Source organism: Callorhinchus milii, unplaced genomic scaffold (genome assembly GCF_018977255.1).
Source record: "Callorhinchus milii isolate IMCB2004 unplaced genomic scaffold, IMCB_Cmil_1.0 Scaffold2, whole genome shotgun sequence".
Lineage (NCBI taxonomy): Eukaryota > Metazoa > Chordata > Chondrichthyes > Chimaeriformes > Callorhinchidae > Callorhinchus > Callorhinchus milii.
In genome coordinates this window covers 38,467,513-38,495,402 of record NW_024704743.1, presented here as the reverse complement: position 1 = coordinate 38,495,402, position 27,890 = coordinate 38,467,513, and the positions used below count along the sequence as shown (strand labels likewise).

Here is a 27,890-nt window from a genome sequence, read left to right as displayed (position 1 = left end):
ATAAATGAAAGTTGGGGAGAGGGAGAGAAAGTTAGAGAGAAAGAAAATCAGGGGAAAAAGAGTAGGTCAAAGAAAGGGAGAAGGTCTGGCCCAATGAGGAACTATAGTGACAGTATAACTTCTGGTGGAAGGGTTTTTTGTTAGTCCTATAACCAATTTATATTTTGTGTGATGTCCAATTATCCGTGCTTTTTTTTATATCCATAATGGAGCTGTTTCCTATTTATTGTGGATAACAAGCTCCTCACTGTGCGGTAAACATTTAGCAGATGAGCTGCTTGTTGTAAGCTGTATTTTTTTTAAAAAAAACTTATTGGAAGGTGAAGGACTTCCATGGGTTTGAGGCCCTTCAGTGTTGCTGTGAGTGCTGCTGAATCATCCCAGATAAACTGCTGACTGGTCCTGCCTGTCAGCAGTGGGTGAACTGTGTGACCTGTGGATTGTTTGTCCCCAATTTTCCCTGCCATTCTTTACCACAGAATGGAGATTGGAAGAGAGGGGAGTCAAGCTTAGGTCAGAAAAACAACTTGTATTTATATAGCGTCCTTCAGATCGGACAGCATCTCGGAGAGATTGCAATAAGAATTTGCTAGGTGAAAGAAGACCATCTAGTTCGCCTTCCGTCTCAGAGCGCTTAACTCCACACGCCACATAACTCCACACGCCTAATAATAATCCCTCCAAAAAAAAATAATAAATTGGTCATTTTTAATCCACGACTGTTTGTGGGACACTGCTGTGCGCAATTGGCTGCCGTGTTTCACCCACAAATATACGGTCAATTCACTTTACAGTATATTCTGTGAAGCGCTTTAAGACGTCTAGAAGACGTGAAAAGCACTATATCAAATGCAAGAATTATTTTTATTATTATTAACAGTGGCGGAGCCTTACGCAAACTAGTTTGCGGTAATAACATCCTTGGTAAAGAGGGGAACACATCTGAATATGTCAGTAATCTAGTTCATTAGTTCCAATTTTCTCATTTTACTGGTGATAGTAATTGAAGAGAAATTATCAGCAGAAGTCAACCTTGTATCTTGTGCTCTCTTTGTCCAGTACAATATCACTGATATGAATGTTTTTCCAATTTATATTATTTCTCCCAATAGCTAATGGTGAGATGACGAGTAGAGGTTGCAATACCAGGATTTCGGGAGCACCATTACCTTACAGGATGCTTACCCTCATGATTAAAAATAATAATAATAAATTGGTCACTCAAACCTTGTAGGACATTGCTGTGTGCAATTGGCTGCCGCGTTTCGCCCACAAAATATACAGTCAATTCACTTTGCAGTATATTCTGGGAAGCACTTTGAGAAGTGAAAGCATGATAAAGCGCTATATCAAATGCAAGGATTATTATTTATTTACCCTTGAATGATCCTGAGCATTTCACTTCAAATACAGCTGGTCTGGTTGCAGGTTTGGGGTGAAGCCTGGTCAATTGGTCAACTATTCGATATCAGATAATATTGTTGCTAACTTGGTGAAATTAGAAGTTTAGGTTGAATGGCACAGTAGCTAGAGTTTCGACATATCACACATGTGGTTTTGCACCCTCCCAGTGAGTCTCCAGTCTAAACCATGCAGTCACAGAGAGGTCAGGCACTTTTTCACAGGAAGAAATTGAAGATTGGTGTCATCCCATGTCAACTCTTGCACATCTCCTGCTAGCTAGCTGTAAAGCTGTTTGTAAGAGTTCACCTTTGAGAAATTTGACTCCTTGTTTTTTACTACTTAAACAAGATTATAATAATAACATGTACTCCAAATATTCTAAAAATAGCAGCACTAAAAAGTTAATTCAGCTCTACTACAAGCCATCAAGTGTTAGATTTTGGCTGACGTTGGCTGTGCTTAACACCAACATCAAACAAAAATTACATTAATATAGCGCCTTTCACCAGAAGGACACATCTTAAGACAGATTACCCAAAACTAGCCTTTTCCTCTGTGTAACTGAGATTCTGTTGATATTTTACTGACTGCTTCCTTCCACCCAACATTTATGGTGTTAAATCTAACTGTTGTACTTTAAGCTGAATATTTTTGTTGGTAGGACGTTTTACAAAAAATATTTCTGTTACTGCCCTTATATTGAATCAATTCTGTGTGTAAACCTTTGAGAGGAAACCACAAGTTATACTGCAGGCAAAATTGTAACCAGCAGGCAGCCACTCTTTCACTAATAGGATTAAAATTCAGTTGTAACCTTTCATAGTTCCTTGCTCTAACTAATCTGGAAAATTCTATTTTGTGAGTATCATTCTCGCCTTTGAGTCAGAAGGCTGTGGAACTTTTAACTCATTTAGACACTCAAATGCAGTGTTATTGCAGTGCTTCTTTGTTGGAAGTGCTATCCTTCGGATGAGATATTAAACCAAGGTCCCGTCTGCCTGTTCATGTGAACGGTAAAGATCCCATGACACTATTCAAAAAGAGAAGGAAGTTTTCCCCAGTGTAGTGGCCAGCAATCTCCCAGATCAAAATTGGTCATTCACTTCATTGCTGCCTGTGAGTACAAATTGGCTGCCTTGTTTGCCTACAGAACAGTTATTACACTTTATAGTAAAATCTTGTGAAGCTCTTTGAGATGTCCTCCTGATTTGAAAGATGCTATTATCAAACAGAAGAGTTGTTGTTATTAACTTCTATGGATCAAATAATAGATATAGAAAATGAGGATAATGTTGAGGAAACTGAGGGTACGTCACGCTCCTCAGACTAGTTGTGTAGATTTTGCCTATTCCAGTCAATCCCAAAAAGTGTTCAGCTATCAGAGAGTTGAAGCAAGTTACTTGATTAATATCAAACAAACATTTTAATATTATTGACATAGATTAAGCCAATGTTTCGAGCAGTGGCCCCTTGAAATTTATAGCGTGTCGTGGATTGAAGTGATTAATTTATTATTATGTTTTTCTTGAGGGATTATTATCAGGCTTGTGGAGTAAGGAAACTTGCCCAAGGTTTCAACCTGCCAGGAATCGAACCCAGGTCTCTCACTTGAAAAGCGAGTGCTCTAACCACTGAGCTACAGGACTGCGATCTGACTAAGGGCTGTGGACCCGAAACGTTGACTCACTTTCCTTTCTTCATAGATGCTGTCTGACCTACTGAGTTTTCCCAGCTCTCTCTCTTTTATTTCAGATTCCAGCATCTGCAGTATTTTGTGTTTTGAGCTACAGGACTCCACAGGTTGTAATTACTATATTAACTGGCATTAAGCAAAAAATAATTTTCACTGCCAACATATGCCAAAGTATAAGTTATTTTACAGTGCAGAGGAATTTGGGTTTCAGGCTGCTGCACATAATTTACCTTGCAAACTCCTGGTTTACATCTAGGCTGATGCTCCAATGCTGTGCTGAGAATGAGCTGAATTGTTGGAACTGTCGAGGTCCTGGTTGCCCATTCACTATGACATTAAAGATCCCATGACACTGCTCAAAAAGAGAAGAGTTTCTCCCGGTGTTCTGGCCAACAGTCCCCCAAATAAAATGGTCACTCACTTCATGGCTGTTTGTGGGACATTACTGTCTGCAACTTAGCTGCCATATTCACCTGGAAAGGTCACAGTCACTACACTTAACAGTGAATCCTGTGAAGCACTTTAAGATGTCCTCCCAACATGAAAGGCGCAATATCAAACGCAAGGTTTATCAATAGTATATTATTTTTCCCTCTTTCCATATTTACAATAATCATAAGTGTATTTCCTTCCAGTATCCTAATCTGTGTATATCTGACCTGCCAACTTGCAGCAGAAAAGAAGCACTATAATAATAATAATAATAATCCTTGCATTTGATATAGCGCTTTTCACGTCGGGAGGACGTCCCAAAGCGCTTCACAGAACACACTGTAAAGTGAATTGACTGTATATTTGTGGGCGAACGCGGCAGCCAATTGCGCACAGCAATGTCCCACAAACAGTCGTAGATTGAAAATGACCAATTTATTATTGTTTTGGGTTTTGAAGGGATTATTATTAGGCGTGTGGAGTAAGGAAACTTGCCCAAGGTTTCGCCCTCTGCCTGGAATTGAACTCAGGTGTCTCGCTTACAAAGCGAGTGCTCTAACCACTGAGCTACAGGACTCCACAAAGACTTTTAGTGGCATAAATTTTAACCTTGTTTAGTGTCTCCCTCTAAAATAACTCAAAATTAAAAAGAAAATATTCTGTAGCATATATTTCAACCATTTTTTGTGACTAAAAACCTATTATAACTAAGCAACAGGTGTTATACAATTCTTTACTGAAATGTACACGAAAACCATGTGATTATATTTTTCATATGGACCTTTGTTAGAATATGATCCTCAAGATCCTTTTTACTACCCTTTGCTATTGAAACATGCTTTCTGCAAACAGCACAAAAAACATAATCATAAGCTCTACGTTTATGCATGTCTGGAAATGTGTTCACCATTCTGTCTTGAAAATTCTGCTCATATTTTCTTTTCTTAGATGTTTGCATTGCCAATTGAAGTTCAGTAATCACCCCCTCCCCCTCCCAGCTATCCAGATCCCAAATATTTGGAATTCAGAATTAGCTGAACTGGGTCCAGGAAAAAAAATCGTGAAGTTATGCGCTCTAAAAATCCATTCCTCCTGCTACAAATCCACCTTTCAAACTCCTGCCAGACTATGTGATGCCAACATCTTGATACTGACTGGTTTAGCCCTGGGCATAAATAGAGCCACATTTTAAAAAAAACATGCGATCCCTGCTCTCTGTGGACTGTTGAGCCTACATGGAAAACCTGTAGAGTTAGCAGGTATGGTGTATTGAAACCATCCACAGGGCTTGGTCCATTTGTTCTGTGCAATTAATTTACAAGTGAGTGGGAGTCAGGAGCCCATCGCTGTTAACCCCTGACAGTCAAGTTGAAGTTTTGACTTCTTGAATGAAAAACCCTCTAATACAGATGTTAAAGTGTGGGATTTGTGGGTCAATTGAGGACTATATATGGAGTATTTTAATTGTATGCATCCAGATGACAGGAGAACAAAAGGAGAAGTTGGGAAGATTTTTTTTATTGCCCCAGAGGTTTATTGAAAGATTGAATGATTTGCCTGGAGGAGACTCTTGAAACAGATTTTTCTTGTTGGGGGGAATTTAAAATGGAATTAGATAAGCAAGTGTGAAGGAAGGGTATCAAGAGGAAATGGAGAAAAGAGCAAGAATAGGTGGCGTCATTGGGCTTTGGATCAGTGGTTCATTAAAGGAGCAAATATCAAAAGTAATACAGTGACCCTTTCATAGAATCATAGAATTATACAGCACAGAAGGAAGCCATTCAACCCATCGTTTCTGTGCAGGCTCTTTGAAAAGAGCTATCCGGTTCAATCCCATTCCTCCACTCTCTCGCCATAGCCCTGCAAACCTGTCCTCCCCAAATAATTATCTGTGGTGAAGATAATTTACCATTATCTGTGGTAAAGATTTCAACAGATGTGAAGGAGGTGGGCTGCAATGTGACAAGTTGATTAATAAGTATTGGTTAGTGCCTGTGGCTCTTATTTAATGAGGGCAACCTGATAAATAAGACATCTGAGCATCGGTACAGAATTGCAGATCATTCATTATCTAAGAAAATGGCAGAGCAGGTCGAATGGGCTGAAAAATCTACTTGTGTTAGTTAAACTAAGGTGTCATTGTCACTCAGTTGGTAACACTTTGCCCCTGAGTCAGAAGGCTGTGTTTCATGTTTGGATTTTGAACTCCGGTTCAGGCTGACACTTCAGTGCAGTGCTGGAGGTGTGCTTCTTTGTTGGAGATGCCGTCTTTCAGATGAGATGTTAAACCTAGGTCCCATCTGCCTATTCAGGTGGACGTTAAGGATCCCAAGGCAGTTAGGGGGCCTTGGTTCGATTCCCGGCAGGGTGAAACCTTAGGCAAGTTTCCTGACACCACATGCATCTGTTTACGTAGCAGTAACTAGGAACCCGGTTGTTATTCAATTGGCAGATTGCTTTCCTGGAGTTGTAATCCCACCAAAATCAAAAATTTGGTTAATTAATCCAAGACTGTTTATGGGACATTTATGTGTGCATTTATTTATTTATCTATCCATCTATGCATGCCACATTTCGCCCACAACATACACAGTCAATCCACTTTACAGTATATTCTGTGAAGCACTTTGAGACATCTCAACGACTCGATAAGGCACCATATCAGATGCAAGGATTATTATTATTCAAAAAGTGAAGAGAGTTTCTCCCTGTGTCCCGGCCAACAGTCCCCCAAGTAAAATTGGTCATTCACTTCAAGGCTGTTTGTGAGACATTGTTGTGGCAAACTGGCAACCATGTTTTCCTACAAAATACACAGTCATTACACTTTATAGTGTGTCCTGTGAAGCTCTTTAAGATGTCTTCCTGATGTGAAAGGCATTCTATCAAATACAAGGTTTATTATAATTATTATCCTTTGTTGATACTTGCAAAGCCCAGCTGCCTGGGGGATAATAAAATGAATAGCATTTCCTGCCTGTATCATGTATGAACGGTAGTATGTAAACGAAAGCTGTTGTTGCTCTTTGTAATTATCGCACCCTGATAATAACATGAATTGACCTGGTCACATTTAAGATGGCTGGATGTACAATTTCATAGATTCATAAGTCACTCTGCGGCTTAGAACATACTCTTTAGAATGGCAAATATTAATTGCAGTTATCAAGCTTATATTTTCTACATATCCATAGCTTCCCAGAGGGATCCTCTCTCCTATCTGTGCTCATAAAAGGCATATAGCAGCAGGAAATTCATTCTCCGGGACTTGCTCAGATATCTGACTAAAGTTTATATGTAATATAATACACCAAAGGGAAGGGGAAGAGCAGTATTGCAAAAAGGCCACATATGTTTCCTGTTCCTAAATCCTCCAATTTATTCTTATATTAGGGCTGCAAGCAGCATGCAAGGTATGACGGGGAGGGAGGAGCCATGATTAATGAGCCTGGAAAGGGTTGACAGTGATGTTGTTATCCCTTAGTCACATTCAAGTCCAAGTCCCTGTAGCTCAGTGGTTAGAGCACTCGCTTTGCAAGCGAGAGACCTGAGTTCAATTCCAGGCACAGGGCGAAACCTTGGGCAAGTTTCCTTACTCCACACAGAGCCTAATAATAATCCCTCCAAAACCAAAAACAATAATAAATTGGTCATTTTCTATCTATGACTGTTTGTGGGACATTGCTGTGTGCAATTGGCTGCCGCGTTCGCCCACAAATATACAGTCAATTCACTTTACAGTATATTCTGTGAAGCGCTTTGGGACGTCCTCCCGACGTGAAAAGCGCTATATCAAATGCAAGGATTATTATTATTATTATAAGTCAGACATTATACAAAAAGAGGACGGAACCTCAGCAGCCTCATGTTGCTCTTTGTTGATTGAGTGAGAGTAATTGATTTAAAGAGAAGTGAGCACATCAACAGTCACAACTGTTGAGCAACTGGCCTTTTTTTCAAGAAATTTCAAAAGGCCAATTTTTTTCCGGAAAATGTAGCAAGTGTTTGCTCTTGTTTGGAGAGCAAAAAACAGTGTTCTCTCATGTGTCATTTCATTTCCCAGTAGTGCATTTGACCCAAATTGTGATGTTGCAAGAAATACCAAACATATGAAATCTCTGCTCATTCAGATTGACCTTATTATCACGAGCATTTTACAGCACATAATTGTAAATGCCATGTAGAGCTTATGGTTTTTAACGAGAACAAATGGAAAAAGCACTTTTCAGGACAGTAAGGAATCTTATCACTTGACCTTGAGCTGTTCCTTTGGTACTTCAGTATGTTCCCTGATGCTCCTGCACAATATTCTCACCTTTAGCCACAGACTACAAGATTTGTTGAGTGAGGAAAGGCCCTCAGTTTATTGTGAGACACATTATAGCATTGAATCTTTCAACTGGCATTAGCCTATGCAATGAGGGTCAAGCAGAATCATGAGGCAGGCTGCCCAGAATCCCCTGTGACTAACACAAGCTAACAATAGTTGCCAGCCATGTGACTGTTACTATAACAAGCCGTCCAATTCAGTGCAAAGTTTGCGTAGTAGGGTGATATGAACCTGCTATTATCCATTCAAGGGAATGCTGTCTATAGTGGCTTCACAATTTGTAGAAATTAAATTTGAGGGGTTTAGGGATACATTTATACTCTTATCTAGCTTTTCATTCGCTGCAATGACTCAGTATTTGGAGCATTTAAATTGTTTCAGGGTCAAGCCAGTCTCAGAAGGGTCACTTATAGGACTAGGAATGAGCAGGGTTAGGGGCGAGCCAGCAGGATGGATCGGGGGACTGGCCGGGATAATGAGATCATAAATCCACGCACACCTCTGATCATTTTTCAAATGGTTTTCCTTGTAAAGACTCTGTGTCAAGAATGCTGTCCAAGGCACCAATGTGACCTTATTTTGCAGCTACAGAGCAGGGTATCACTGCTGTAAATCCCAAGGCTACCATTAAACCTGTCAGCTCTGAGCTGCCCTTTGCAATTTTGCAGGACACGTGCACATTTTCTACTACAATAACAAAACAAAGTTGGTAAAATAATCACTTGGCTCTTTAATTTTTCTCATTTTATTCAAGGTTTTAATGAAATGCATCAGACTCATATCTCATAGAAAGTAGAGTCAACTTTTTCCCCATCATCCCCCTCCTTCCCAGCTACATTGGAGTCAGGACAGTAAAGCCTTTACTTAATTGCTCTAGTTTATTAATGGCAGTGTTTAGGAGCTTAAAAGTTGGAGTAAGGAACACCTTTAACTTAGTTTGGCTACTTTTTTTTAAAAAAGCAATTGTATTTTGGGACGGGTGTTGGGGCGAGAGAGCTTTGAATTTTTAATAATACCCTTCATTCCAGATGAGAAGAATAGGTAACAGATGTAAATTGCTGCCTTCGCGCCCTGACTCCAAATAAAACACCCACAGAAATAATGAGCCATTAACACGAATGTATTGCCTACAATCCTCAATTTCACTCTTTCTAACCAGATGATAACCCAAGATGACGAAAGTCTTTTCTTTTGCTTATCACTCTGGAGCCTGCATTAGCTTGCATTACTCTGGGATTTACATGCCTCCCCATGAGTCGGAAGATAGTAGATTCAAATCCCACCCCATAGTCTAAATTGACATTCCAGTGCTTTGCTGGGGTGGGGGAGGGGGGGCTGTTATGAGACATTCGACCAAGGTCCCATCTGCCTATTCAGTTGGACATTAAAGATCCCATGGCACAATTCGAAAAGAGAAGGGGTTTTATCCTGGTGCCCTGGCCAACAATCCCCCAATAAAATTAGTCATTCATGGCTGATTGTGGGACATTGCTGTGCGCAATTGTGCTGCTACATTTGCTGACAAATACACAGTCACTCCATTTCACAGTAAACCAGGGTGAAATGTTGGGCAAGTTTCCTTACTCCACACGCCTCTGTTCATCAAGAGGTAAGTAGGAACCCAGTTGTTATTCAATTAGCGGATCACTTTTCCGGGATAATAATCCCTCAAAAAAAATTCAAATAATAATTTGGTCAATCAATCCATGACTGTTTGTGGATCACTGCTGCGCTCAATTGGCTGCCGCGATTCACCCACAAAATTTACAGTCAATTTTACAGTATATTCTGTGAAGCGTTTTGAGACGTCTCACATGGTAAGGAGCTATAAAAATGCAAGTACTATTATTATGATTATTATTAAATATGGGGAATAATAAATCATTTACACTCTTCATGGGGATAAGGTCAGTCGGTCTAAATCAGAAGCAACTGCTTCCAGCTGCGCAATGTTACTAGGGAAACAGGAGCCCTGGGGTTCCCTCGTAATAAGCATTCTAGAGGGTCGAGCGGCAGTTTCATTCCTTTTTGATCTAACTGGAATTTGAATGAGCTGAAGTGAATAGATAACATTGGAATGACTGACATGTCTCAACCCATTTATCCACTTAGATATTTTCAAGGCAATTGCCAATCTTGTTCCAAGCCATGGGCTCCTCTTTCCGAGTATTTGTGGCTTGGATGCATTTATATTTATTGCCTTTCAGGCTGCTCCTTGTTTTGCATTTGCCTCATGCTTTGTTGCCACTCTTCACCGTAAAACAGTGGGATATTGATTTTCTTGAACAAGGCATACATAGAAACAGTACGGCATAAAAATTAGGCCATTTGGCCCAACTAGTCTGTGCCACTATTTAATCTCCATATGAGCCTACACCCCTCCTCATCCTCTCTCCTATACCCTTGTGTACCCTGTTCCAGCATGTATGCATCTATCCATTGTTTAAAGCCACTTTTTGTGGAGAATTATTTTGAAGCTGACTGGTGAGCAGGTGGCTCCCCAGGTAGGGGAGTGAGATTCAGACGAGACATGAATAATAGCCTCTTGAGTGAGTGAGCATGCGTGTCTCTTGAGGAACTCTACCCCATTGGAAGGAAAATGAAGTGAAAATGCCATCAGGGGAATAGGAGGAGAGAAAAATCGAGGTGGAAAATCAGTAGAGAAAAAAAGAATAAAAGAAGCATTCAAATTGTATTGAGTACCACACACAGAGTGGAAAGTACGAGTAGCACCAGATAGGTTAGTGTTTCGGCTGACAAACAATTTGCAGCACAGGTCTGATTTACTGTAAAAAAAACTGCAGCAAACACCAACATCCAGATTGATCCATTCATTTTGAATACCTATGAAACGATTGCCCAAAGGTTGTTGAAAACTAAGGAATATGTGGTCAATTTCCCTCAGTTGTGGCATTCTTGTTTCTGGGTCAGAAGGTTCTGTGTTCACGCCCTATCTACCTCAGGGCTCACCAACAGTCCTCCTGAATATTTGGTCATTCACCTAATTATTTGGGAGATTTTGCTGTGTGATAAAATTTCTGACTGAGGAAAAGCAGTCACCATTCGACAGTAATTACAATGAAAGACTTGCTGAAATTGCATCTTCGGATGAGATGGTAAACCAAGGTCCCGTCTACCTGTTCAGGTGGATGTTACAGATCCTGCGGCACGATTCAGAAAGAGAAGAGTGTTTCTCCCAGGGTCCTGGCCAACAATCCCCATTTTTTTTAAATGGGCCGTAGCTTTATGACTGTTGGACATTGCTGTGTGCAAATTGGCTGCTGTATTTGCCTACAAATACACAGTCACTACACTTTATATAAAACCTACGGCGTGCTTTGAGACAATTCAAGGTAAGGTAGCAACAACAAAATTGTATTTGTTTAAAGTGTTAAGTAATAGTTACCAGAGCTGAAGTTATATTTTACAATTATATTTATTTGTTATTTAATCCACTTCATTATCTTCAAACCTGAGTTAGTCAGGGTGCTGATGTGATCTGTTTAGCTGAAGCTCAGCTTGTGGAATATTCCTTATTTGAAAGGTACAGGCATGTTCACACAGATTACCATAAGAAGCTTAGCTGAGCCCATCGAGCTCAATGTACAATTTGCCCTATCATGCATGTCTTCCATCCAACTTGAGTGCCCTGAGGGAGGCAGCCAAGCACATATGAAAGCTCTCCTTCCCCAAAGGTAATCAAATAAAACTCTAGGATATGAATCCTACAATTTCTACCTCCCCACCCATCCACCTATGGCACAATTCGAAACAAGCAAGGAGTTGCTCCCAGGGACCTGGGCAACAATTCCCCAGATTGATTTGATTCAATTCATTCAATTCATATCTGTGTGTGGCACATTGGTATGCAAACTGGCTGTGGTGTTCACCTACAAACACAGTCACTGCACCTGTGAAATGTGTAAAACCCTGTGAAGTGTTTTGGGACCTATGCTATATCAAATGAAAGGATTCTTTTTTTTATCATTGTACGGCTGACATTTCCAGGATCTCATTTGTGCATGAACTTGCATGTTCCAGAGAACTTTCTTATCTGAATCTTCCCTTGTCTTAAGTCACTTTCAGTCCGATTGATAATCAGATATTAAGATATAGAGTGAGCAGTCGTTGCTGCTAGCAGTTCTGTATAGATTCTACTTTGCTATTCTGATAGGTTTGCAGATATCTAAAGATGCATTGCTGATCAAGACTGAAGTCCATTCTACGATTGTCCATTCCCAATCATGGATATGATGGAGTGGTGTCTGTAGGATTGATGGGAAAATGACAGTGGATCTTGCTCACTGATTTGGATAAAGGGAGAATACATATTTTAGTCTAAATTTTGCTGTGCACGAAGAAAGTGACATTGTCAGTGATCGGTTAACCCGGTCAGCTTGGAGTATAGAAAAAACTAAAATGGCTGACTTCCAGGTTATTAGTTCATTATTGACATCACGATGCACAGCAAAGCAGGAAGCATCAGCGCTGACCAAGTAATCCCCAGATGTCAACTATTTTAGTGTGAATGCCGGACGATACGCAGGAAACAAGCTGGCTCGTTGGCGGTGAATAGGTTGAGAATGCAATAATACATTTAGATGGCTACAGTAACAAGCCTTCAGTCAGTGGCAGTGAGTGCTCTCTTTATAATTGTTTCTGATTAGCTTGTCTCCGTTGTGGCTGTCTAGTGAAAGAATGTAGCTAATCCCATTAATTGTGCTGCCATTCTCCCTTTACAGATAGGAGAATAACATTTCCCGAGATTGGGAGCATTAGTCCGACGGTTTAAATGATATCATTAAACCGTCACAGACTTGATAACAGCAGGTGTTGCTGCTTTCAATTAAGTTACTTCCTGACGGACGAACGAGGCAGTTACCTCAGGCGAGATATCTGTCACAAGTTAAGATAGAAAGCGCTTGAGCAATAAAGACTTGTGCACATGAGTAATAAGTAGCCTGGGCAGGCTTCCCATTCTAAAACTCAGAATATACCACCTCGTCTTGCCTTGTAAGATTATTTAACATTAAAATGTAATATTGAACAAAATTTGGAAAGCTTTTAAATTCAATCATAATTTGGCATTCAATCTGGTTCTTTTCAAGAACTGGGAGAAAGTTTCTAAATTTAAGGCTGAATTTAATCCTTTTCCATAATTCTGTCTGATTTAAAGACAAAGTGACCTTATAGGGTAAGACTAGATGGAATTTTAGGCTTCTAATCATCAAGAGAAACTAGTGATTTGGTTTCTGCAGAACTGTACTCTGGGTACAAGAGGAAGCCCTGATCAGCCAGAATATTCCTGTTAGTTATTTTTGGAGGAGGGTTCTGAATTGAAGAGGTAACTTTTAATTTTTTATACATTATTTTGTAATCTGATTTTGAATGCCTATGAATAGAATTAATTTTTTTGCTCAATAATTCTTATTAATTGGCAAAAAAATAAGTCATTCTGATATTGACTATTATAGTGCTTGAGGTGTGGAGGCTTCACATTCACAGTCTCCACTAATATCTCTTGGCCAGCTGCTAGCCAGTCCAAGATGTTGTGCAAGCAGGTCCATCCCCTGCCCCCCGCCCACCACCACAACTTCATTTCCCTTCCCCTTGAAGTATAAGGAGTTAGAAAAGTTAACGACTGGAACAGGTTGCCAGGAAGGGTGGCTGAGGCCAGGACACTGACCTCATTTATTTAAAAAGCAGCTTCATGCTGAGAACGGTAGGCTAGATATTCTGGAGGGTTGAGATCAAAGTGCCTTCATCTAAACTAATCGTGTGATACTATGAGACAACCTGCGACCTCACCATTCTAGTCTTTCACTGGTTCTTTATAGAATTAAGATGGCCTGTATATATGCGCGTTTACACAACTTGCATAAAGAACCCTTGTGTTGCATCAAAGGTACGCAGTACACAGCACACTCCTGCCCCACTCCTTCAATGGTATATATTGCTTGTATTCATTAAATGTAATCATTGGTCCAACATCAAAAGAGTTCATTTTATTTGTTTCAACATTCAGCCAACAGCAGGGACTGACCTATATTTCATGCCTTAAGCTCTAAGGCAAACTGTTTGCTCTGAGTTGGTTTTACTCTCAGCCTGCCCTTATGTATTATTAAGGCTAGTCAGATTTGATGGAAACCCACACATTTCTCCAAATAAATGGCTTTGCGAAGGTCATTTCACACATCAGCTACACAAAATATCAGAAATCTGGTGAGCATCTGCCACATTTTATCAGTAATAATTTATATCTAATGTTCTAACTCTTATTGACACACCCGGGATGTGCAGTGGATCAGAGAGTAAATCTTTCTGCAATCCGTTTCCCTTTTCCAGATACCAGCCACTATTTGGGATTGTTGCTTTGTATACAATGTCATCGGTGCTGTGCTGTATCATAGTACTGTTGTGTGCCTCATGACATTAAAGTCATGGGGACGAAATACTTCTGCTCTTAGGGTTAAAACTATTGTTTTAAAATTCTAGATGATAATGATAATCCTTGCATTTGATATAGTGTCTTATCACATTGCCAACGTCTCAAAAGAGCTTCATAGGATGCACACAGCAATGTCCCACAAACAGCCATGGAGTGAGTGACCAATTTCATTTTGGGGATTGTTGGCCAGGACATCGGCAGAAACTCCTTTCTCTTTTTGAAAAATGCCATGGGATCTTTATAATAAGCTGGTCAGGCAGACGGGGCCTTGCTTTAATGTTTCATCCAAAGGACAGCACCTTCCACAATGCAGCACACTCCCAGTCCTGCATTGCAGTGTCAGCATAGGCTAAGTTCAAAGTACAAATGTCAGCCTTCAAACCACAACTTTCTGATTCAGAGGCTTGAGTACTACCAATTGAGCCAAGCTGACACCTGATCAGGTGCAATTTTGGGAAAATAGAGCTAAGTTTAGTATTATTTGGAAAACCAATTTACCACAATTCTTTTCTGTCTGAATTATGATTGAATATTGATTGACAGTTTAAGTGCCCCAGAATCTTACACTTTTAAGAGAATGCTCTGAAGTCTGACAACGTGTTTCTCTTGTTTAACGCCCACTGTTGTCCGTATTCTAACTTGCAAGCAAAGAAAATAGAAAGCAGTAAGTAATGTATCATGGTGAAACCATTGGGCAGTGTCATGGTCCGCCAATGTATACATCTTGTACAGATGTACCAGCAGCAATATGCAGCAGATGTAAATCTTCTATTGAGCAGGGTTCTAGCAGCAGAGTGACCAAATATTTATTGTAACCTGTTTAATTGATGGTATGGAACCTAGATCTTCCTTCATTAGTACCCAAAAAAGAAAGTTTATACTTAGGTATAGTCTCATCAAATTGAAATATCTGTCTCCAAAGCTCTGTGCTCCAGGAGTTACTTTGAATTGTAGTGACTGTTGATAGACGGCAAAGCCAGCAGCTTATCTTTTCGATTTCTCTTCATGTTTAACTGTTCTAAAAGTAAATATTTCAAAATAATATTTAGTGCTGGATGGTTCAGTAGCTTATGACTGCCCATTCACCTCTGTGAACTGGATTTGAATGCAGCACAGACTGAAGGGATAAATATCCCATAACTTATCTTTAAAAGCATCTTCCCTCTTTGCCATCTTCAACGTTTCTGCATTAAATACATTTGGACAATATCAACCCAGTGCTTGATGGCACATGATGGCTATATTTTGATCAGAAACAATTGACATCTCACTCAGAAGTCATTAGAATGGCTTCTAAACTTTTTTCCCTGTTCTACTTCAATCACAATAAGTATTTGCATGTAAGAAGCCCTTTGGCCAAGTTCCCATCACACCACCAGGCTATTCTGTAAATGAATCCAGAATCCTGACCTCTACCAGCCTTCCTGATAACACATTGTGTTCAGTGTTCATGGAGAAATCAATGGAGACTGTGTTAATCTGAAGATGTTATCTTGATAGCATTCTTGTTTATGGTTCAGAAGGTTGTTGGTTCTAGTGCTCCAGTGCAACAACAATTTGCCTTTCATGTATGAAAAATATCTGAAGCCACTTACAAAGATGATGGGAGCCCAAGGAAAGAGGTGGTCAAACACACAGTCAAAGTAATGGATCTTTAATCAGGTTTTGAAAGCAGAGAGGGAGGAGATGACACAGTGGGATTTCGGAAGGGAGTTTGAAAGAAGCCGAAAACAAGTCACTAGCGGTGAAAGGGAGCACACTTTAAACAGTCCGAGGGAATGACTGGGGAGTATGGTTAAGATCACAAGAGAAGAGTGGGCAAGACCACGGCAGTTTTTGAAGGTGAGCTCAAGGATCTTTGTTTGTCTATTGGAACATAGGGAGGCAGTGGAGTGAGATTGGGGTGGTGAGCTGGCTTAGTAAACTTTAGAGTTCTGGATGATCTGGAGCTTGTGAATGGTGGAGCTGGAAAAGCCAATGAGCAGGGTATTGGAAAATTTGAATCTGTGGTAGTAACAAAGGTGCGAATGAGAATTCGGCTGCATTAGAGGTGGATAGTGGTGAAGGTGAGATGATTCATCAGCGACCAAATGAAAGGTTTAAAGGAGATATGAAGGTCAAGTAAAATTCGAAGCTTCTGCACAGGCTTCTTGAACTGGACGAGTAGCCAGCGAGGTTCACAGAGTCAGCATCTGAGATAAGGAGGTGCTGGTGGGAGCTGAGCAGGATAGCCTCTTTTATCAAAAGGTTGGAGAAAATTAAAGCACATCCAGGACAGTAGTCCTGCAGTCGAGAGTGGAGATGGAGAGATAGCATTGAATATAATCTAGGGAGGTGGTGTAGATGAGGAAAAGAAGAGGATAGAGCCCTGGAGAACACTCCACATAACCATATAGGGGCATGATGAGAGATCATTGGAAGAGGAGGAGAGGCAGTGAAGATGCTAGTGCAGGGAGGAATGAAGCCAAGAAATTGGAGAGCCATGGAAGTATATCAGGGAGGTGAAATGTTTGAGAAGGATCAAGTGGTCAATGGTGCAAAGGTGGAAGAGTACAGTATCAGAGGTACTGTCCTTCTGATGAGACATTACACCAAGGTCCCTTTTGTTCAGGAGGTGAGCATCAAAGATGTGATGACAAATTCAAAAAGAGAACTTAGTTTCTCCATTGGTCATTATTCCTTGAGTTAAATTTATTCACTTTATTTGTGGGACCTTGCTGTGCGTCTGTCTACAGATGCATAGTCGCTAGACTCGAAAGCAATTACTGCAAAGCATCTTGAGACATATGAGTTGAGTATATGAGACATTGGTGTATCAAATGCAAGGATTACTATAAATACAGGGATTGTTGTCTTATTTTCTTCTGCTCTCAACTCTTTCCCCCAAACTTACCTTATGTGGTCACCCTGTTGAACGAGCAACCCGATCCAAGCCTACATAAGTGCTAGGAGCACAGCACTGCCTGAACTCTACTAATGTGATGAGCCTCTCCCTCCCTGTGGTTTCTAAGAATTAGGTCAAACATCTGTGACCAACTGATCCATGGCAGAAATTAACTTAAGTGACATTCTGTGACTCTTAGTGACTAGGAAAGTACACAGAATAGACCTCATGTGTGGCTTGGGAACATTCTGTACACTCAATGGAATGCAGGACCTGACTTCCTCTGAGTAGGTTGGGCCTACTCATTCACACGGTTTCTTTGCATAGTTCACTTTTTTTTAACCCAAATGTTTTCCAAACAAAACTGGGGTCATCTAGAGTTCCATTTGATTTCCTCATCAATTCCTGGATTGGGCACAGTCAGTCAGTGCCATGATTCTGGGGTGAGGATCCCCTTGTTAGTCGTCTGCTGCACCTGATTTTTCATTTGTCTTTCTCCAAATTGAAAAAGTCTGAGAAGGGGAGCTCAGGTCATTGGAAATTTGCCAAGTGACCGCTGACTGTGGGTAGCCGATAAATTTAATGACTATTTACTAACAAAGTCTGGAGGAATTAAATGGATTGCAATGCTAGTGAGTGGATCTCTCTCTCATGCACTCACTGCCTTTCTCTCTCTCGCAATCGCTCACTCTTTCTCTCTCTCTCTCTTGCACACTCTTTCTCTCTTTTTCTCTCTCTCGCTCTTTCTAGGGATCAAAAAATCCCAAACCCACACTAAAAATAACTAGTAAGGTGTGCAGAGGAGTAAGCCAACAGTAGCTCAGAAACCGACAATATCCTCAGCAAGTGAAAGCCTCCCTCTCCTCCCCTCCCACCCCCCACACCCCCACCCAACCCCCAGCTTGAGTCTAAACCCCGGACTGTCCAGGGCCTCCCGACATGAAAGGTGCTATACAAATGTCATTTGTTGGTGTCACACCTCCCTTTTACTTCGGCCACTGCAACATTATTATTATTATTTATTATTATAAACTGCACTGTGATGTTTTATAATTTGGATTTCTCCTATTTCTTTAGCTCTGCTTTGTTGTGTTCTGGACTCCACATCTGTCTGAAAAGATTCTGGTTGACCTGATAGGTGTGAACTTCGCTTTTGCTGAGCTCTGTGTGACTCCATTAAGGATCTTCTCCTTTTTCCCTTTCCCAGGTAAGACTTTGTTATCACCAGATTTGTGATTCAAGGGCTATTTGACTTGAATCTTGAGACCATAGAATCAAACTTACCAATCTTCAACTAACGTCAGATTAGAAGGAATATTTATATTCATGGAGCAGTGGATATGTGACTCAGACTCGCAGGAAAGGCAGTTGATATTTTGTCAATTAAGGGCCTCAGAACAAGGTTAAGTATCTATTTAGAATTTAGACTCTGTATTAGAAGGTTGTAAGGACAGACACGCACTGAAATGAACAAATACTAAATGGGACATAATGGTTATGTACTGCTGGGACCTGGAAGGGAAGGGAATGCCTGGAGCTATTCCTCTAGCAAGGATGATTCCCAGTGTAGGAAGAGCAACAATCAGACAAACCTTGAAAAGAGATATCTCAGAAGAGAACCTTGTAGAAGGTTACAAGATTTTAAATGGGATTGAAAAAGTAACCTCAGAAAAATACTTTGAGGGCAAGGCAGTGGAGCAGTAAGACACAGGTTCAGGGTTGCAAAGAGCAGTTTTGTGATGGACATTGAAAAGATAAGTTGTGACTGGAGTAGGTTACCAGGAAGAGTCATTGAAACCAGGTTCTTTAAAAATTGCAGCATCGCACGGTGCTCCATTAAAGAGCAATAGGAATGCATTTGTCTCCCCAGTTCCCAATTGGTAAATTCCTGATTTGACCATGTCGCTAGACACTGGCCACTTTGGAGGATGAGACAATAATATTAGCCAGTGAACTCCGTGTCTGTGAGTGTGTTACCACTTTCAGAAATCCACCATATAAGGCTATGCATCACCACCATGCCAAATGCATCCTCGTGTTTTCCATGAGATGTTAAGAAAGGTATTTTCAAGAACCTCATCTCAGCACATACTGTATATTTAAAACAAACCATGTGAAAGATTTTTGGCCAAGCAGTGAGTTTTAGATTTTTGCAGTGTATAAACTGGCAGACTCCAGTCATTCTGATTCAATAGGAAGCACATTGCCTCGTGAGTCAGAAGGTTGTTGGTTGAAGCTCACAATAGTATTTTGAACTCATTTAGTCCATCTTGACACTCCAATGCAGTGCTGGAGGTGAGCTGCATTGTTGGAGGTACCATACTTTGGATGGGACTCCAGTCTGCCTGTCCAAGTCCCATGGCACTATTTGAAAAGAGAAAGAAGTTTCTCCTGGTGTGCCTGTCAACAATCCCCCAAATAAAATTGGTTACTCACTCCTTGGCTGTTTGTGGCACATTACTGTGTATATATTAGCTGCTGTATTCCCCCTCAGAATACACACAGCCACATCACTTTACAGTATATCCTGTGAAGCGGATTGAGACATCTCAACGATGTGATAAGGCATTATATCAAATTCAAGGATTGTTGTTAGGTAGCTGAGGCTTTGATCATCTTACCCTATACATTAGATTTTATTTTAGGTGGACTAGCTAGCTGCACTCTTCTGGATGCAGGATAATAATAATAATAATAATAATAATAATGATAACAATAGACCATGATGTGCAACTTTTAAGTTTCTGCAACTCTCCCAGGTCATCAGTTCACCACTGATGTCACTTCCTGCAAAAGGAATGCTATGCACAGAACCGCCTTTCCTTCGTAACAACAACAACAACATTTCATTTATAGAGCGCCTTTCACGTCGGGAGGACGTCCCAAGGCGCTGCACAGTTGGGTCAGGACCCGCGCAAGGGGGAAACATCAGAGAAGCTTTCTGCACATAGCACACATCTTGGGGGTACAGGCCATGATGTTAGTGGCGTTTCCCAAATATAAAGCTGGGTGTACCGTGCTTCCGGTATAGCACAGATCCAGATTATACTGGAGTATATGTTAACTGGGTCTTATATGTTTAAATAAGAAACAAAGCTCTATGTTTCGCATAAAATATTTGATGCCATGAGATTGCCTCTTTAAATGAAAGCCACATTGTTGTCTTACAAAGGGAAACAGTATTGCATGCTCCCTCCAACTATTTTTTCCCATGCACACACCCCGGCCCACCACCATCATGATTACGCTAGCATACAACTGTAGATATTGACACCTGGAATTATAGAAGGTTAGAGCACAAAAATAGTCAACTTCAGCCCATCCAATTTTCTCCACTTGACCCACCTGAAGTAATCCCACTCTCATATCTCTAATATTCCCCCTCTTTTTCAAGCCTCTATCTTAATTCTCTTTTAATACCGTAACATTGATTTGAGGCAGTCGATTCCACATTCCGACTGCTATCTGTTTGAAGATTCAGCCCCCCTCCCCTTTCCTTTAATTCCTTTATGTGATGATGGTAAATTTGTGCCCTCTTTTTACTGCACCACTTACAGACACAGTTGTCACGCTAGCAGGAAGCCTGTTACTGTGCAGTGCTAGTTGTGTAGACCTCAAGCCAATGGGCCATCTTTGTAGTGAAGCAGCTGGGAAGTGAGGCAGCCCATCAGCCATGTGAACTGTCGAGTTTCTGCTTCTCCACCAGACACTAATACCAATAAAAGATCTAAAGATCTGCAGTCCTACACACACGTACACACTGCACTGAGAGAAGAAGCATTTCAAAAGGGGGGAAAAAGTAGGACTGAAAAACAAGACTGTATATGAAGCTGTAGAATCCTTTCTATGTGATTTCCAAGACCGAGCTGATTCATAGGGGCAGTGTTTCTTTGCGAGTGTATTACATTGCCATCTGTTTAGTCTTCCGTTTCCTGATAGCATTAAGAGGCATTTCAGAGACTTCATTTCCAAACCCACCCTGCAGCCACTGGCTTGGGATCTGACTACTCAAAGGACTCGATGGCACTGCTCCTGTTCTCTAAGGCTGGAATTTGGTTGCAATGCCAGAGTAGATTCCACAGACCCCATCAGCCGTCTGGTATTATTCCATGTTGAAAGAACTGTTGAGTCCTTTGTACTGAACAAAGAATACGTTTCGGATATCATTTTAGTTGCTGTATTGAATTTAAACACTACACAAGAGCTCTTTAAACTCTGTTTTCTGTTGGTAAGGTTTGTCATTCAAAGTTGCTATTAAATTGGACTTGATTTTCTTTTTGCTTTCAATATTTTTTTGCAACTGAGTTGGTGTCTTCTCCAGCATCGGGTGGTACCAGTTATTCACTGTTTGCCTCTGGTTAATAGCTGTGTGATTTTCAGAAATAGATCAGGTACAGACCACTAGATGCAAAGTAGTGAGTGATAAACTCCTTGGGAAAGGGGAAGCATTACTGGCACCTCACCACCAGAAGATGTGCTCTGTGATCTAAACAGCATTTACTGCAAGGAAAATGCCTCAGCTTGCAAGAGCTCTGAGGTGACCTTGGATGGGAGCAAAAGTCGCTTGAGTAGAAGTACCAATGTCCAGTCTATGGGGCTAGAAGAGGTCAGAGTAGCAGGCCTGAATTGTGTTGACTACTCGAACATTGTGAGGATAGACAAAAGACTGCTCATCTGCAACAAAAGCAATTGCAGCATTCTGCTGAATGCTCGATAGATTTTTAATGTTATCAAAAGAGCCAACTCCTCAATAAAACTGTCTCTTAAAATTATCAATGCCCCCTGATAATTGAAGGATGGCTCTCCAAAAAACATTTTGAGCTGTACTCACTGCTACTAGAGGAGGTAAGATAGTCTGTGGAGCCTGGGCTAATAAATCAATATCACACACACACACATTTCCCAGACAAAATTACGAGTTTATACAATAAAGTGATGCAAACAGTCTGCTTCTGTGAAAGTCAGTGCCAGCTGACCAGTGCATTCCTAACCTGAATAAAACCAGCCACAACATTTGCAGCATACCCTGCACTGATGTCCAGACAGTAATCTTAATTTTGAAGTTGTTTTTCTGTAAGGTCACATTAAGAACTACAGAAAACTGGTTTCAAAGTTGAGACTGAATTCAGTAACTTGGCAAATTCTGAAATGTGTGGAACAGTGAGGCTGCTGAGGTTATAAAACGGTTGAAGTGAGCTGCGTTATTAACAACACTGCTGTAAGGACCTTAGTATGGACTTGCTTGATATTCTTTATACAAAGTACATCCAATGAATTATAAAATATCAGCATATGTTGATTAACATTGTTGGTGCATGTAAATGCAACCGGAAATTCTTCAATGCTTATGTGCTGATGAAGACCTCTAATATAGGAATGCACTTTATTTGAATAATATAATAATAATAATACTTGCATTTGATATAGCGCTTTTCACATCTTCTAGACGTCTCAAAGCACTTCACAGGATATACTGTAAAGTGAATTTACTATATACTTGCGAGCGAAACGTAGCAGCCAATTGCGCACAGAGGTGTCCCACAAACAGTCGTGGATTGAGTGACTAAATTGTTACTTTATTTATTTCCTTGAGGAAATAAATAAATGATTTATTTATTTTGCCCTTATAACTTAAGTAGGCAAATGTGCAAAACAGCAGAGCCCCGTTACAACACAAGTAGTTTGGGTCCCTTCAAATCCCGAACAGCCTTATAATGGACTGAGATAGGTGATTCCATAGTCACTCTGTGTTTGCACAGAAAGCCGGTTAACTTCACATGCTTAAAAAAAGGCCAACGTCAGGCTTCATGCGCTGGAAGTGATGTAGCAGTGACCCAATGACCAGGAAGTCAGCCGTTTGTAAGTGTGTGAGAAGCTAGCAACCCAGCTTTTGGATTTTTTTGGTGGTGAGTAAATGTTGGGATTCACACCTCAATCACACTATATGTGAAGCTGCATTAAAATGTGGTTCTACTGTAATAATAATAACAATAATAATAATCCTTGCATTGGATATTACCCTTTCAACTCTTAAAGCCCTTTACAGGAGTTATGTAAAGTGTAGTGACTGTATTTTATAATAACAAGCATAAGAAATCTAACCAACTTATCTTTACTTCCTCTTCCTCATACAGTTACAGTTCGAGCTCATTTGACCGGCTGGTTGATGACCCTAAAGAAGACTTTTGTGTTGGCTCCCAGTTCCGTGCTGAGGATAGTGGTTCTCATTACAAGCCTGATTGTGCTACCTTACATGGGGTCAGTATTTGCTGGGGCTATGGCTAGGATTTAAAATGTGGAAAGGTTGGCACAGTGAAGGCTGGCAAGTTAGCATTGTGTGTAAACAATGGTCATGCACTCCGAGCTGCTATCTTGCGCGAAGGAGCACTATATAAATGCAAGTTATGTAAATATTGTTGTGAACATAGCTATATTTTACACATTTGTAAATGCATGTGTTACTAAAGGAATTATAGGTGTATTTAATTTATATAATTAACCAATAAAAAGAATGAGTTACACGTGGGCACCTGTAATTCCATTGGTACATATGGGTTTACACATAGAATATAGAAGACCTCATATTCTGCTTCACATGAGATGGAATTACTGGCGTTACATGATTACACCGAGGGATGCATGCAATGACTGGCCACCCTTCACATTTCACCTCACTCTAGCCTTTGTGCTAGTCCTTCCAGTAGAACCAAGCTGCACATTCAGAGAAGAAAGACAGAGCAAGAGTGGGATGTGCACTCTACTCAATCATGAGTAATTTTAAAATGTAACACTTTACTATCTTTTCTGTCTAAATCTGGCCGAATTTTTGACTTCTCCTCTTAAGCTGTCTGCTTAACAACTCTCATACTCTTGATCATAAACATCACCGTTCTCCATCCTTTTGCCATCAGCTGACAATCCAACCATCTGGCTTTGAGTGGAAGGGACTCTAAACCTGCTCTACATTTTGATATCAAATGAGTAAATCGGATCTCCTTTTTCACTCTTAGTCTGCCAGAGTTCTTCTGCCTCACTTTACTCTTCATTCAACCAGATCTGGTTGGAAGTCTTTTTTAAAAAAAACATTGGTCGCTCCCCTAGCAGAGTGCAGATAGTTGAGATTCATCAGTTTGTAAACTCAACTCACATAGTTGGAATTGCAAAACTATCAGAAGAAAGGGGAAGAGATATGAGATCAAAGGTTCAGACGCCTACATCTCAAGCAACTTCTTATCGCACAAACTTCTTGCCAGTAGCCAACAAAATGATGCAACTTTAATGTCTGAATTTTATTTGGGTTAATGCAAAATGCTCTAATAATTGTAACAATACAAGTCATGAAATATCCATAAATACCATTAAAGGGAAACAAAAGGAAACATATTGTTAGTTCATTAACAAAATATTTTCAGACATCTTTTTTCAGTGATTTAGTAAACCCACCTTTGAATCAATGAACTTTCCTTTGTTAAATGATGAGAAGTTATACAGCATATAGAATGGACAAGGATGGCCTTGTCGTAACATTTAAGATTATGTGAATGGTGTGTGTGTGTATCTGTGTGCACGGACACACTAGAACTTCTTGTTTGTCCCAGTTACCGAACAGGATTTTATCTCTGTACAAGTACACTGTTATTTTGAGGCACTCAGATATTTGTGGCTTTTGGTGATAAGGAACCAGACAGTCTTTGATAACATGAACTCTGGCCATATAATAACAGAAAGTAATTTATAACAACAGCTAGCCTGCAAGTTACCTCTGGCTGTAATTACAGGTCAGCTCTTGTTTCTTTGTTGTTGGGCCTTGTAAAAGAAAAGGGAAATTAGACTTGTTTTTTTTCTAACCAGTTCTCTGCAGCTATTCTATGAGCTCTGGAACATGGAGCATGAGAAATCCTCAGGAGTTGAAGGCTGTAAATAACTCTTTCTTATGCCTTCACTATAATTCATTGTTGCAATCCTTGTCATGAGAGCACCCTTGTGTTGAGCAAAGTGTTCCCTGTTTAACCTTTGCCATTATTAAAACAAAGTGGAACATTTGAGGAATGAGTTAGTTCCTGTGCAAGTATTCCTGCTTTTCCCTATACTTGCACATTGCGTCTCATCTCTCCGAGACACGATCTTGCTGTTGCTGTTAAAGTTATTGTTTTCCCTTTTGATACAACATTCTCAGTAATACCCAAAAATCACAATTAATTCAAAGAAAAATATGGCCTTTAACGTGATTGCAAAACGACAAACAGCTTTTTTGTGAAATTGTTCCTCCCTAATTATCCTGAATTTCTTCACCAATGGCATTTGAGTCTCATGCTGTTGAGCGGGCGATGGGACGGCCTGGTTCCATACTTCTGGCAGTGCCACTTTGGTCTCTCAGTACCACCAGACAGGGGACCTGATATGTTTTTTACCTGACCCTTATCCTCTTGCCTCCACTCAGCAATTCCTCATTTGAAACACTACAGACCCATACAAATTTACAGCACCATTCATTCCATCCTACTATGAATGAACTATCCATTTAGTCATATTCTTCTGCTTTTCCCCACATCCTTTTCTATTTCTCCCTTTCCAATATTTATCTAATTCCATCCTCAAAGCTAATATGGATTCCTGCACAAACTCTGTCTTAGGTCGGGATTTCCACATCCTTGTATAATCCTCTATGTAAAACAAATTTTCCTAATCTCTCCCTTTGTTCTTATTTTAAGTCCTTTTATTACTGACTTGCCCACCTGTGGAAATAATTCCTCTTCATTTACTTTTATCACAATCCCTCAATATTTCATCAACCTCTTTCAAGTCTGCTCTTATCTCTCTGGGTTCCCTATGTGCAACTTTTCCGTTCTCTCCTCATAACCAGAACCACTCATCCCCGTGTCATCCTCGTGAATCTGCTCTGCACTCTTTCCATGGGCTTGACATCTTTCCAATAATGAGGTGACAAACTAGACCCCGTACTTCAACTGCAGCCTAACCAATGATTTATATAGGTTTAGAATTACCTCTTTGTTTTTATATTCTATGCACTTAAACGAGGAAAGGATATACTGAGACTCAAATTTGTGTCCTCACTTGGTGCCGCTAATTGATAAAATGTTCAGCACCAACTGGGTTTTTATAAGAGTGGAATTAAAAAAACAGAAATAACTGCTCAGCTGGTTTGAAGCCAGCTGTAATAGATACAGGCCCGTATTATTTGGAAATGCCCCCTGCTAATCCTTAAATAACTAAAGAAAATATTAATATCTTAATAAAACTAGAGAAATCTCTCATGAATCCCACTGTATACTGCACAGTGTGACACATCCTGTACCCAGCAACGCTATGATCCTAAGCTCATTGGAATTGCTTCATTTTCTTTAGCTTGGCTGCATTTGAGCCCCGTATTGCTGCATCTGCTACATAAAGTGTTTCTGTATTTTCCCAGAGTACACGGTGCATCTTTAGGGGTTGGGTCACTTCTGGCTGGTTTCCTTGGAGAATCTGCTATGGTAGCGATAGCATCTTGCTATGTATATCGCAAAGAGGTAAGTTTCCTGTCTCCAGCTTTTTTCCCCTCTCTTACTGATTTATTTTTAGCTCTACATCCATATAAAAAATACATAGACTTTCACAATGATGACACCTGAGTCACTCAACAATTCACCTATCAGTTTGTTCCCCCTTGAAGCTAACATTTTCCATTCTAAGCTTCGTCATTTTAATTACTCCCCTGAGGTGTGCTAGAAATGGAATAGAGAAAAGAAGCTGTGATCCAATCTCTCTCCCACTGTGATGGTGGCTACATCATCTCCTTCTGACTTGGCCTCTCATGAATCATTATTGCAGCCCACACCTGGTAGGATTGTGCTGGCTTGATCATGTTTGCTCTATTCAGCTTGCCTGGAGTAAGGGAAACCTTTCTAAACTGTGCAATGAAGGTCTTCCGGGACAAAGAACGAGAGCTGTTGTTCCTCTGAGTAATAATGACCATCCAATGATAACAAATTATTTTCAGCCAATTAAAGTGACTAATTTAAAGGCTTTTCTCTCATTGCATTGAGTCCTAATGAAGGGGTATTTACTGTTACAGTAAACCTCACATAAGTTATGTTAGTTGGGACCGTATATTTAGTATGACTTATGCAAAGTATGAGTTATGTCAAACTTGATAGAATATAAACTTTTGAATGGGACTTGATCAGATGTACGATTTAGGCGATTATATGATTCATAAAGGTCAGACTTGTGCCAGTTTTATTGTACAATCAGTTATAAGCTACGTGGAGTCACAAATAGTGTTTTCTGATGGTAACTGGAAGTGTGTTGCACCGAGACATAAGAATACCACTCTGACTTACAAGCAGCACTTGTAAGCCACAGTGGCAACCTCCTCTGGTTACTGGCAAGAATCTGCATTTGTGACTTCCAATACGAATCACGTTTTGCCCCTCGCCAAATTAACTGTTGTATAACAGGGTGAACTGCAAGTGAGAAATAAATTTGGAGCAGCACAGAAATATTGTTATATATTGAGGAAATAGGCTTCTGAGAATTATGTGAGTAGTAAACCAATATGCTTCAGAGTGAGTGAAAATCCCATTCATCATACGGTAAGTAGCTGCAGGGATTGTACTGGCCAGGCATCAACACATTGCTCCCCCCCTCCCCCCCATTGTGAATTGTTATTGATGGAATATATTTTACGTAATTGCTG

General features: G+C 40.3%; 1 protein-coding gene and 1 non-coding gene across 3 annotated transcripts in view; one reads left to right on the top strand and one right to left on the bottom strand.

Annotated features, from left to right (window-relative positions):
- Window positions 1-27,890, top strand: part of ankhb (ANKH inorganic pyrophosphate transport regulator b) — an 84,327-nt gene that overhangs the window by 53,055 nt on the left and 3,382 nt on the right. For both annotated transcript variants that reach the window (XM_042332006.1, XM_042332005.1), the window contains 3 exons: window positions 18,269-18,398; window positions 23,326-23,449; window positions 26,622-26,721. In XM_042332006.1, coding sequence (XP_042187940.1) covers window positions 18,269-18,398; window positions 23,326-23,449; window positions 26,622-26,721 — 354 coding nt within the window. The remainder of the gene's footprint in view (window positions 1-18,268; window positions 18,399-23,325; window positions 23,450-26,621; window positions 26,722-27,890) is intronic.
- On the bottom strand, window positions 2,979-3,051 carry trnae-uuc. Its single transcript has one exon. It is a non-coding gene; the product is annotated as a tRNA-Glu (tRNA).